This window comes from Elephas maximus, chromosome 25, assembly GCF_024166365.1.
Source record: "Elephas maximus indicus isolate mEleMax1 chromosome 25, mEleMax1 primary haplotype, whole genome shotgun sequence".
NCBI classification, from domain to species: Eukaryota; Metazoa; Chordata; class Mammalia; order Proboscidea; family Elephantidae; genus Elephas; species Elephas maximus.
In genome coordinates, this window is record NC_064843.1 from 28276833 (window position 1) to 28289033 (window position 12201).

The following is a 12201-nucleotide window of genomic DNA, read 5'->3' on the forward strand; positions in this document are numbered from 1 at the left end:
TGAGCCTCTAGGAAAGCCAAGGGGCCAGCAAGCACCTGAGCACCATCACGGTTTGCTACTGGCTGTTCTGTTTTGCCTCCTCGCGGACACAAAGGTTTTATGATTCCAGCACTCCCGGTAGGTGGTGCGCAGAGGCCTGAAGTGAACGAAGACTGGCCCCAGATCTGTGGACTTTGGGAAATTAATGCCTTTGGTTTGATTTGTCCCATAGGAAAAGGGTGTCTTAAACCTACAATTCTAAATCCTCCTTATGTCGTCTATGCTTGTCTTTCAAAAAGAAAACTGGTCCTTCAAAGCCACCCAGCCAGGGTGCACCAGGGGTGGCACTCATTACCATTTTAAAGAATTACCTCTGTCTGCTCAATTGTGACAGAGCTCATCTCTGGCTGGCTCCCCAGGCTGGCTTTTCTACATCCTGGGAGCCAACCTCTTGTCTCAGTGGCGTGGTTGCTGATCCACCCCAGGGCAGACCTCGACAGAAGCAGGGCTGTGGGAAAGGTGGGGCCTCGCCAACCATTCTGGGCACAAGGCAGCCCACACCTGGATGCTACTTTTTGGAAGGGTTTCTGTGGAACTGGGAAGGGGCTTTAACTGTAGAATAATCGTCAGGCAATGTCTAATTGAGGCCCTAGACAACTGGCTTTCCTGGGCCCCCGAAAGAGCACGCAAAGGAAAAAGGACATGATGATTTATTTGGCAGTCAGATCTCAAGAGGGCAGCAGAACTAGCAAATGGCCAACCCTGAGCCCACACCTGGGCAGTGGGTGTGCATGTGCTGGATGCTGGCTATGCTGAGGCACCTTTGCACCCACGGGCCTGGACGCCAGCCTCTGTCCTCAGAGTTGGGACCTGCCTTCCCAACTTTCCCAGCTCCTTCCCAGAATCTGTTACTAGCTCAGTAAGCGCAGCAGCTTCGTTCAGCACCTGACTGCCTGGTTCCCCCACCCACCCACCCACCCACAAGGCAGGCACCTCCTTTATCCCTTTTTCATTCCTAAGGGAAAGCATATTGAGTCTTCCTTGCCTTAAAAAAAGAAAAAAAGTCACCTGAACAGGCTCTGCTGTTTCTTCTCTCCCACCCCTGCGTCACTATTCCGACAGTGCCTTTCCAGCCCCAGCAGAGACCTCCCCAACACTGCGGGCAGCCCACCGGCCCCTCTCTCTCAAAGGCTTTGCTCCAAGTTTCCCTTACGTGAGGAGCAGGAGGAGTAAATAACTTAGTTACAATACCACTGAGAAGAAAAATAATACTGCTATTTTAACATGATCCCCTGTATCTTCCAGGCTGGGTTCGCATCCCGGCCGTGGGCAGCATGCCCTTGTGCTGTGTCCTCTCCTCAGGCAGGCAGAGCCTCTCCAGGGCAGCTCCTGTCCCCACCCTGGCTCCTGGCCCAACCACAGGGCCTCTGCCCTCTCACCCTGCCCGGCTGTGGTTTAAAGCTACAGGACAATGTAAACTTTGTTTCCCTGGCCCAGCGAGTCGGCTCCTTCTCCTCTTCCGTTCTCAGGAATGTCAGCAGCTCCTTAGAGCCTGTGTGCCGCTGGCTGAGGCAGCCTCTCCAGGGGCTGTGGTCCCGGCCCCACAAGATGGAAGGCTCCATCTCCAGAAGTCAGGGCCAGATATGTGTGCTTAACGTGAGACACCATACAGTTTTTGCCTTCACTCAGAGCTGGGCATGGAGGCCCAAAACAGTAACACATCTCATTAATGGCTTGGTTTTTGTCTAGCATTCGCTGTTGGAATATAGGCTCCAGGCGGTGAAACCGGAAGGCTGCCACGGCAGGCCGCTTCCCAAGAAACCAGTTCACGGCACTCCACGAGGCACGCAGCACCCACCGGCTGCTCTCCACAGAGGCCGGGCACCACTAGAGGCGGTTGTCTCCATTGACCCGAGTCCTTCGAGGGGCCCTGGCGGGAATGGAAGAGGAGCCTTACTGGCAGCAGGGCTGCACGGGATAGCCAAAGCCACACAACTGTGACTTTTCTACAGAGGAAAAAGGGGCAGCGATGAGGATGTCCTCTCTGCCATCTCCCCCTCACCCCAGCACCCCTGCCCTGCCATCTCCCTCACCTCCGTTCTCGACCATCATAGTGGTCTGCGAGATGCTCCTGGGAGATGCGGAAGTCCTCCAATGGCGGCTGGTAGCGGGCTTCACAGGAGCCTTCCCGGGCCCGGCTGTGGAACAGCTGGCCTGAGGCGTCCATGCTCCGCTCCCGCTCCCGCAGGGACGTACCACTGAAGGGACCATCACCATTCTCCTGCTTCAACAAGGAGCGAGTGCACGCGCTGACTCCCCTGCTCTCCTCCCTCCCCAGGCCAGCCCACCCAGGCTGCAGTTACCTTGGCGGGGAAAATTTGGATCTTGACCAGCAGGGAGGCCAACTCCAGATCCTCACTGTAGTTGTTCTTCAGAGGCACAGCTCTGTATCCTAGGAGAAGGAAACCTGGCCCTCAGCCCAGGAGGGAGCCAAGCAAGGGGCCTAGCCCACCCTGGCAGCGAGCTCACAGGGGCACTGTCCCAAGGGACGGTCCTCACCTGTCTTCAGGCCTTTCAAAGGGAAAGTAGCCTGAGCCAAGAAGTTCTGATCGCTGAACATGTCTTCCTCATACACCACGAAGCGTAAGAAAGCAAATTCGGGGTTGCTGATCTGGAATTGGAAGGGCTTGGCCGGCCACATGGGGTTCAGTCCATTGTCCACTGCAAAAGCAAGGGCAGAAAGCTCAGGCCACTGCTGGGAGAGGAGGCATCGCTGGTGGGGAGGGCCCTTCAGTGCCCAGGGGAGGATCAAGACCATGGCAGGCAAGACAGACGCACCCACAAACTCTGTCTTCTGCTTGGTGTTGTCATACTCTGCTCCTGCCACCTCAATCTCCACAAAAGGACACACAATGCCTCGGCCATTCTTCGGCAGATGCCGGGCCCCCAGCACCTGTGTGGGCAGGCAAAGATGGCCCTGGAATGCCCTTCGTGCTCCCTCCACACCAACCCCCTCTTGCTTGGCTCAGGGCACCTATGCAGTGGAGGGAGTGCGCCCCCTGCTGGGCCCTAAACCGTCCAGAATAGCTGCTGCCAATAAAAATCCATTTGAAGAAACCTTAGCTTTAGCCAAAATTTACATGTGAGTCTTGCATCCTTCTTCACATTCAATCCATGTCTGTTTTAATATAGAAACCTTTTAAATTACTTGACCTTTGGGGGGATTCCTTCCTCTAGAAAGGAGCAGCGCACCCGTGCTGAGCCCCACAGCTTTTCATGAGGCGGGGGCGGGGGGGGCGGGGGAGACGTGAGGGCTCAAGCACTGCTCAGATGAATGAGCCTTGTGGGCCCTGAGTGGTGCTGGTGCCGCTGTCCGGTCCACTTCAGCCCAGTTCCAGCAAGTGCCTTCTAGTGTTTCCCTGCTGTTATCCCCCACCCCGCCAAGTGCTGGCCACACTGAGCCCTGAACCACTCGGAACCCCGGCCCCACAGCAGAGGCCCCAAGCCATCTACATCAGAGAACACTGGTGCCTTCCTCAAGCTGAAGACCCCCATGGAAGACAGAAAATGCTGCACAGTGTCAGCTCTGCTCCCTGCCCATTATAACCAGGCCCCAACCCTGACTTCTGAAACAAGCCCACTCTTGGCGAGCTCAGCACAAACATTCCCAGCTGAGCAGCCCTTTGCCCACCCTGGAGCCCACAGAGAAGCGCCACCCACCTCGATACAGATGGCACACGACTCCGGTACCCGGAGGCTGCTCTTATCAAACGGGTCGAAGGCCTCGTCTCGCATGGTGCTAGGCTGCAGCACATAGCCGCAGTGCCCGCCGGTTAGAAAGAGGGCCTGGTTCATCTGCATAGGCTTATCTGGAAAAGCGGGTTCCGCTGGACTCCAGCTCGGCACCCCCAGTGTCCCACCCCTCACCGCCCCAAGGGGGGATCCCCTCACCTGGGGTCTGGAAGTTGAGGGCCACGAGCTGGCTGCCACAGATCCACATGGGCAAGGGATCATAGTTGGAGGAGTCCAGCCGCTGGCCCTTGGGGTAGATGCGGGAGAGCTGCAGTCGATTGTACTGGAGGAACTTCTTGCCCTTGGCCTTGTTCACATACTTTTCAGCCTTGGTTTCCGGGAAGGACGACATGTCCCGGTAACAAGCACGTTCTGTGCCAATCTCTGGGCCAAACAGGGAGAACACTTAGATGGAGCCCGCCCACTCAGGCAGTGCTGTGGGGGTGTCCTGGGCCAGCTTCCCCATGCGCTGTCTGAAGAGACTAAACACACTCCTGCCTTATGAGTCTCCTACCACACACACTGCCATGGTGCCTGCCAGGCCCATACCCACCCTGCACTGACCCAGCTCTTACTCTCTTCATCGAAGGGAACAGGCCGACAGTAGACAACAAGCTCAGAGAGCTCCAGGGCAATCTTCTTCCTCCGTTCCATCATCTTCCCCTCGGTGAGCTGGTGACAACACACAAGGCCCCATAGCCCAAAACTGTAGCCCCACCAATGAGAAAGCAGCCCCCTGCGAGCCCTGGGCATGGCCCATGCTGGAGTTGCTCTGGGCCCGTCTCTCCCTCCCCTGTATTCTCCAATCTCGCTTCACAGTAAACAAGGTTCCTCTGTCCTCAGCCTCAACCCAGAACTGTCTTTTCTCTGTCCTCAAGAACACTCCTGGCAAGGGGACGGAGGCAGAATCCTAAGACCACCCGTGCCCACACTGACACCTCAGGGGTCCTGGGGCTGGCCTCTCCCCAGTGACGCCGTGTGACCATTCACTACCCAGCCTCACCCTTCGGCAAAAATGCCACCTCATACCAGCCTCCCTCACAAGGTATTCGGTCTTCCTCTGTACCCTGAGGCCACCACCATTCATCAGAATGACCCTTCCACCACCCTGGCCCGAAAACACCTTTGCCTCCTCACCGCCTTCCACGCCAACGCCATCATCCACGCGCTTGTCTTTCACCCTGCACCCCCTTGGTCGGCCAGCACCTTGTCCTTCCAGACACACCCCTGGCAAATCCTCAGCACCCCCTTCTCCGCATGGCTCACAGGTGCCCACCTCAAGCTGCCACAGATCCATTTTATAGCTGTCCCCCCGCCCAATACCCAAAGGCACTGAGGGGTGGGAACGGCCATCACATAGGGAGCCCCTCACCCTTCAGGATACCTCCCTCTCTCTGTTCTCCCAGGCTCAATGGATGGAAAAGGCCTCCCTCCTCCAGAAGGTTGGTCCTTCCAAGCAAGCTTGGGGTCCATCTCCTGCCTGTCCGCTAGCTCTCTCTCTACTGTCAGCATTACAGCAAGCTCGAACGAATTCCAGCCCTCCATCCCCAGTGCTCTGTCCTCTCCTTCACGGCCACTCCTTGCTGCCCACTGCCATCCAGCCCCAGCCATACCACTGACACAGCTCCAGCAAGGTCACCAGGGCTACTTGCTGCTGCTAAATCCAGCAGGCACTTCCAGGTTCTTCTCTTGCCTGCCCTTCCCACTGCAGCACTCACCACAGCAGCCCCATCCTGCTCCCCTGGCTGCCTCAGGCCTCTCTGGCCTGACTGCCCCATGTCCTCTTCCTACTCTGCACCACCTCAGCCTCTCAAGCTTCTGAGCCCCCACTCCTGCCTCCAACCCAGGATTTTTCATCTTAGCTCTGGCTTTGTGTATCTAACTGTCCACCGAACAGACCCACTCGGATGTCCCACAGGGGTCTCAAACTCAACGAATCTTAAATGCAACTTGCCCTGACAACAAGCCATCCCACTGTTTACACGCCTGTTTCCTCCGGATTCCTGCCTAGTGGGCGGGGCGGGGGAGGCAGCACAGAGCCTGCAGCTGGTTGCACACTGAGGCGGCCTCACTTCTCTGAGGTGGCAGGCATGTGTCTGCCCACCCACACCCCAGGGCTCCAGCAAGTTCGCACCCTGGCGTCTGCAGTCTGGGCCACTTCACGGATCTTTTTCACCCAGTCCTGTAGTTCCTCCTGTGAGTCAGCTGCAACATCCAGGGACCACTGCGCCACTGACGCCATGCTGATGGAGAAGACGAAGAGCCGGTTGTTCTTGCCCTCTGGTCGGATGGCTGGTGGGATGAGAGAGGACAAGAGCTGGGAACAGGCATCTCCCCTAGTGTTGAGTGTGGGCTCAGCGAGTTCTCCATCATTGCACTTCATCCTCACCAGACCCCACAGAGAGGGAGGCAATGACCCGCCAGCCCATTTTACAGACAGGCTACAGCTCAGAGACAAGTCACTGCCAGCAGGTGATCCAAGCCCATGTCTGCCTGACTCATGGCTCTTCTCCAGACCACTGTTCCAGTCTCCCTTCCAAAGCCCCCTCCACATGCCTGTCACACCCCCTCTGGCCCAACTATCAGGGTCTGGGATGTCAGCTGGCCCTCAGCATCGAGCTCCGCTGACTGTGGTTCCACAGTGCCCAGCACAGGTGAACACGCGAGGCAGAACTGGGGTGAAGGTGGAAAGGGGTGTCTGGAGTATGGGGAGAGCTAACAGTGGAGACAGCCTTTGGGGCTTAGCCATCAGCTTCCTCCCCAGGATCACGGACAGCCAGAGAGAGCCTGGCCCAGAGGAACAGTGGTGGGGGAGAGAGGGCTGGCGGACTCACCGATCTGACACGCCGGCACATCTAAGACCCCCCGCAGCAAGTCCCCCAGGGGGCTGTTCTCGTCCAAGTGCTGCAGGAAGCAAAGCCCACGGATCGTCAACATGTCTGCCACGCACATGCTTGCGAAGGATATTTGTGTGCGTGTGATAAACACGTCTTATGAATGTATGTGACCACACAAATGAGCACGTAGCACATGTCTGTTCACGATAAGCACGGCTATCACCAGTGTGCGAGACCGAACCGGCGTGATGGCTCTCGGGCGTGACCAGGTGTGCCTGACTGTGTGTGATGGTGTGCAGCAGAGAGAGGCCGTGGATGGAGTCCCTCCCACCGTGCTCCACTCTCACCTCCCTCTCGGGCTCCAGGGTCGCTGGGCTGACCATCTCTTCCACGTAGTTTGATGGGAACCACAACTGCTTCTTCCCACCATAGTCCCCTCGCCACCTGCGGGAGCCACAGGGTGCTGACCTGACCCTCAGCAAGCACCCCTAACTCCCACGAGGAGGACACCCTTTGCTGGGCGCCCCCCCGCCTCAGCCAGACCATGGCAGGCGCTGTTGGTGAACCCAGAGAACAGACGGTCCACAAACGTACCACAACTGAGGCACACCCAGGCCCCCGTCTCTCAATGCCAGCTCCGGCTGAGGCCCTTAGACCCCTGGCCCGCCACACTGCAGCCTTGGGAAAGGTGCAGCACCTGCTGCCAGCCAGGCCTGCACTCTCCAGCCCAGGGACCAGGCTCACCAGCCTCCCTCTTGCTTCTCTACGTTCTGGATGATGGCACTCTTGGTGAAAGTCAGCTCATCCTCTCTCTGGGCCTTGTAGTCAAAGAGGGCTTTGACTGCACACTGCAGAGGGGAGACGCACTTGTTAACACAGACGGTCCCTCCTGGCATGGGGCTTCATGTGTACACACGTGTGCTTAGCTTTCCAGCCTCAGCTCACGCCTGTAAAAGCCTATCGCATTCACAGTCTGCACTGCTGGCCCCCGGGGGAGGCTCCAGGACAGACAGGCTTTGTGAGAAGCCAGGCCTTTGCCAGGGAAGCTCCCTGAGACCCAGGTGGAACCCTGCATGGCTCAGCCCTGGGCCACTGGGAAAACCCTGAATCTGTTCCCAGGAGTGGGGGCTGGCAGGTTGGGAAGTGAGCATCTGCAGGGGCATGAGTGCCTCATGGGCAGCGCAAGGACCTATCATCCCAGTGGGAGAAGGCACCTCTGTTCACCTGGGCTCCCTGCCTGCTGGGGGTGGGGAGTGAGACATAGGCCACAGGCTCCTACCCCTTAGATGGGAAAAAGGCAAACAGGAAGATTCTAACTGACAGCTGCAGGAGGCGAGGGAAGTGAGTGGCAAGGAACCGAGTTTTGTAACCCCCCCACCCCACCCCAGAGGGAATGGGGTTACCTCTGAGAAGCACAGTCTGGAAGGGTCAGTGCTGGCTGACCCCCAGGGACGGGCTGGGAGTGGGTCGGCTCTGGGAGCTCTATGGTCATGCAGCAACCACACATCTCTCAGCCTTCCTGGGCCTTGGAAAACCACAACCACCACTTCTCCACAGAGACCACAGATGGGTCCAGAACAGCGACATGCAAGCCCCAAGCAGCTGAGGACCCTCCCCAGCTTCCTGTGCTCAGAGGCCCCAGGCTGTACCTTGAAAGTCGGCATTGGGTTTGCCTCCACGTAGAAGCCAGGGTTGCGTCCCTCATACAGGGCCCCATAGTCTGGCTCCTGGAGACAGAACAGAGGGAATATTAACGCCCCAGAGCCTAGAGACAAAAGCAGCTGCTGGTTTCCATACTCCTCTTTCCACACCATGCAGCTGCCCTCCACCCACCAGGCTGTCAAAATCTGTCTGTCCCCTTCAGTGACACCTGGTCCCCAGGATCCCAGCTTCAGTGAGATGTCTCAGGGGCCTCACCTTCTCCTCTCTCCGTTCTAACCCTGAAGCCTACCCCATGATTCTGAAATCGATTTCAGTTCCTAAAGACTCAAAATCCAACTACTGCTGAGAGAACGGCAGCCCAACTCGCCCGCAGGCACCATGCAGTTTTGTTCAGTGGCTCACTCATTCACTGCTGAGCCCCAAGTCAGGAAGAGCGCCTCCCAGCCCTACAGTACATGGCTCTCCTCCCTCAGCACCACCCTGAGCCCCAGGCCCCCATGGGCAGCAGTCCTCTCCCTGGCCACCCAAGTCCACAGGTGATAAGAGTCTCTCCACTGGATCTCCAGACTGTCTCCTGCCCCTGACTCCTTCCTTCTTTCTACCCACAGCTGGGACCCTGCACCACCAGCCCTGCCTGCCTCAATGGTCTCACCCCCCTAGCTCCACCCTCCAAACAGAGGGCGGCTCCACAATCATGTGTCTCTAGCCAATCTCGGCACACACAGCCTGCCTGGGTGATGGGACTACTGCTATACTGTCCAGCCACTTGGCTGCCCTCCACGACCCCAGTGTGTGTGACTCCGTGTGTGAGCCACAGGGCCTCCTCAGCCCACACCTTGGCTCTTGAGATCTGCCTCTCCCTCCCCTACTTTCAACCTGCCTAACTCAGGGGCATCCTTGAAGACACAACTCCGCTGTCGGTCCCTCCAGGACAACTGCCAGTACCACACCATGGCAGCTCCTAGAAACTCTGACGACACCCCAGGCCCCTCGCTCATGCACAGCCACACTTCCAATGACTAGCGGAGTCTGGGTCTGCCCAGAAGCTAGCCTGGGAGTTTTTGGGGGGCCATACTGGCCTCTCCTAACTCTATCCGCCATGCCCCCTCAACCACTGTGCCGCCCTCACAGCTGTGCCCATCTTTTCCAGGGCCTCCTCGTTGATGGGGTAGCGCAGCTTCATCTTGCGGTACAGAGGATGCTTCTCATAGTAACTGATGAGGTCGACAAGGCTGTCAAACTCCGAGTTCCCCAGCATCACCGTCTGGCCCTCCTGCTGGACGCGGCAATGCTTGATCTTGCCCTCGGCCCTTCACAGACAAAAGAGTCACCCAGGGTCCGGGCAGCCCAGACCCAGGTGAGGTGCTGCACCCGCTCCTGCTCCCCAGGGCTGCACCCCTCACCGGAAGGAGATGGCGTAGGAGTTGGGCTCATTCCGCTTCCGCACTAGGAAGGCCCCATCACGAGGGACCCGCATTAGCATGTGCTCAGCCTGGGCTCTGGTCAGGCTTGCATGGTACCACCTGAGGGCAGGCCAGAGTCAGCCACAGCCAGCAGCACCCACAACCCCCGCCCTGCCCTGCCACTGGTCCCCTCCCTCACTCTTTGCTCTCGTGAGCATTGGTCTGCGGGACAGGCTCTGAAAGGCGCATCTCAAACTCGTTGCAGCGCAGGGGCACCTGCTGGTAGTGTGTGATGAGGTCATAGAGTGAGTCAAACACGAGGTTGTCTGTCAAGAAGAACTTGGGGGTCCCAGCATCCTGCCGGGAGTGGATACGGCAGTGCTGGACTTTCCCGTTTCGCCTGAGGGAAGACAGAGGGGGAGGCAGTGACGAACAGGCCAGAGCCCTGAAGACCAAGTGCCAACTCAAGCCAGACAATGAAGTCTCAAAGAGGGTGGCGAATCTCTGAAGGAGCTCAGGTTTGGGACAGTCCTGGAGGAGATAACGAAAAGTGCATACGTGAGCGTGCGTGTGTGTGGGAGAGACTGAAATCGCACTCCATGTAAAAGCCTGGAATTGAAGGCTAAATGTCACCTGTGGTTCTCAGAGTGCTGCATGTCTACACATGCGTACTCTGGAAGTGGGTTACCAGAAAGACAGCGTGTAGTCGCCCACGAAGGTCTCGCTCTCGCGCACTAGGAAGGAGCCGTCAGGCGCCCCGGTCTCAACGCAGTACTCAGCGAGCAAGCGCTCAGCGATGTGCCGCCCATCCCGGCCGGCCCCGAGCTTCCCGTGGAACCACTTCTCGTTGGAGTGCAGCTCTGTGCTGCCACTGGCCTGTGGCGGGGGCGGGGCACAACAGCAGAGATGCTCGGTGTTACTCAGACCCCAGTCCTGGGACAGCCCTCAGCCCTCAGCCTCACCTCCTTGGGCTCCTCCTCATCCTCGTTGCCCTGGTCACTACTGGTCTCTTCAGAGTAGTAGATCTTGCTACTGGTCAGAACAAAGTAGTGGGGGTACCACTCCTGGAACAGACCAAGGGGGACCACGAATCAGAGCCCTTTCAGCACTCTGCCCCACTGTGCCCAACCCACCCCAGGCCTCACATGGTTTACGGGGTCCTCCAGGTAGAGGATGCCATTCTTGATGGAGTTGCTTATGTCGTTCTCAGAGTACATCACGGATGTAGGCACCTCCTCATAGGCACTGCCCTCAGCCAGCTTCTTGTGCTGTGGGAGAGAGTCAGAACATGGCCATGCCAGCCCAGCCCTGGAGCCCCGCCCCCCAACCTCCAGGCCTACATGGAGGGCTGGACTGATGGGTGGGAGGGCTACTGAGAAGTATGGGGCTCCCCCACGCCCCTACCTTGATAAGGATCTTCCTCTTAAGCTGGTTGGGTGAGGGGAGCCCGTCAGCAGCGATGTCCACGGGCTTGGTGAGGAGTGTGTCCCCGAGCACCTTTTTAAAGTACTGGGCCATGTTCCTCTGCTGGGCAATGCTGCAGTGGTCCTCGATGGATAGGATGACCGGGTACCTGGGGGGAAGGGACCAGTGTGGTGAGACATGGACCCTTCAATTATGGGGAACGGGGAGCTCAGACCAAAAAACCCCTCATTAAATGAGGTGCTAGGACCCAAAGACCTGGAGCATGCTATCTCCAGGGGAACAATCCCAGAGAAGATGCAGGCCATGGCTGTGGTAGGGGAGGGTGGAGGGCGTCCTACGGGTGCAGACAGAAACCCAAGGGTGGGAACTGCTGGGGGTGGAAGGCCCCGAGTCGGTCCAACCGTGGAGGCTGCACGAGCAGTGCAAGAGGGATTTTCCCATGAAAAGGGGTGGAGAGATGAGAAGCAGCCTCCAAAGTTAGCTTTTGGGGGGCCCTGGTGACCCCTTCAGTGAGGTGGGAGAGACTAGTGATCCCAGGTTAGGTGTGAACAGGAACTGAGGAACGGCATGCAGGGAACACAGACAATTCTCTGCGCTGCAGGCTGTGAGGAAAGGAAGGAATCAGTAGGGCAATGGCCTGAAGAGACTAGGGTTAAAGAAATAATTTTTGAGGATGAGAAGGGCTTGAATATGTCCCACAGGCTAAAGAGAAGGGCCCGTGAAGAGGATGAGCCAAGGATGCAAGAAATGGAGCAACTTGGTAAGCAATGGCTTAAGCAAGAAGCAGGAGAGGCCAAGAGGAAGGGTGAAGATGCCTCGGGTGCAGTGAGAGGCAGAGAGCATGGGGACAAGGCATTTGCAGGATCCCTCTGCACCGTCACTGGGGTCACAGGGGTGAGAGAGCTGGAACACAGCCTCCCCTGAGCCCCCCACTCACTCTGAGGCCACAAAGGCGTGCTCCTTGATGGTGTGCAAGACGTCTGAGAACTTGATCTTGGTAGTAAGAGTGTGTCCGTGGTAAATGACTGGCATTCCATCTGGACCGTCCCAGCAGTCCACTGGGGAGCAACAGCACCAGGGTCACGTGGCAGTCCCTCCCCTCA

General features: G+C 57.9%; 1 protein-coding gene across 3 annotated transcripts in view; it reads right to left on the bottom strand.

The window, feature by feature from the left end:
- Positions 1–961: 961 nt before the first annotated feature.
- PLCG1 (phospholipase C gamma 1) overlaps positions 962–12201 on the bottom strand; it is a 38802-nt gene continuing 27562 nt past the window's right edge. For 2 of the 3 annotated variants that reach the window (XM_049869975.1, XM_049869977.1), the window contains 21 exons: positions 12036–12156; positions 11078–11246; positions 10819–10941; positions 10636–10737; positions 10362–10549; positions 9873–10073; positions 9674–9793; positions 9400–9580; positions 8258–8335; positions 7353–7456; positions 6956–7052; positions 6606–6675; positions 5906–6063; positions 4347–4443; positions 3931–4155; positions 3700–3848; positions 2818–2932; positions 2539–2700; positions 2343–2431; positions 2073–2263; positions 962–1909 (listed from right to left, as the gene is read on the bottom strand). In XM_049869975.1, coding sequence (XP_049725932.1) covers positions 1867–1909; positions 2073–2263; positions 2343–2431; positions 2539–2700; positions 2818–2932; positions 3700–3848; positions 3931–4155; positions 4347–4443; positions 5906–6063; positions 6606–6675; positions 6956–7052; positions 7353–7456; positions 8258–8335; positions 9400–9580; positions 9674–9793; positions 9873–10073; positions 10362–10549; positions 10636–10737; positions 10819–10941; positions 11078–11246; positions 12036–12156 — 2783 coding nt within the window. In that variant the 3' untranslated portion in view covers positions 962–1866. The remainder of the gene's footprint in view (positions 1910–2072; positions 2264–2342; positions 2432–2538; positions 2701–2817; positions 2933–3699; positions 3849–3930; positions 4156–4346; positions 4444–5905; positions 6064–6605; positions 6676–6955; positions 7053–7352; positions 7457–8257; positions 8336–9399; positions 9581–9673; positions 9794–9872; positions 10074–10361; positions 10550–10635; positions 10738–10818; positions 10942–11077; positions 11247–12035; positions 12157–12201) is intronic. The other variant, XM_049869976.1, reaches the window with a different exon arrangement.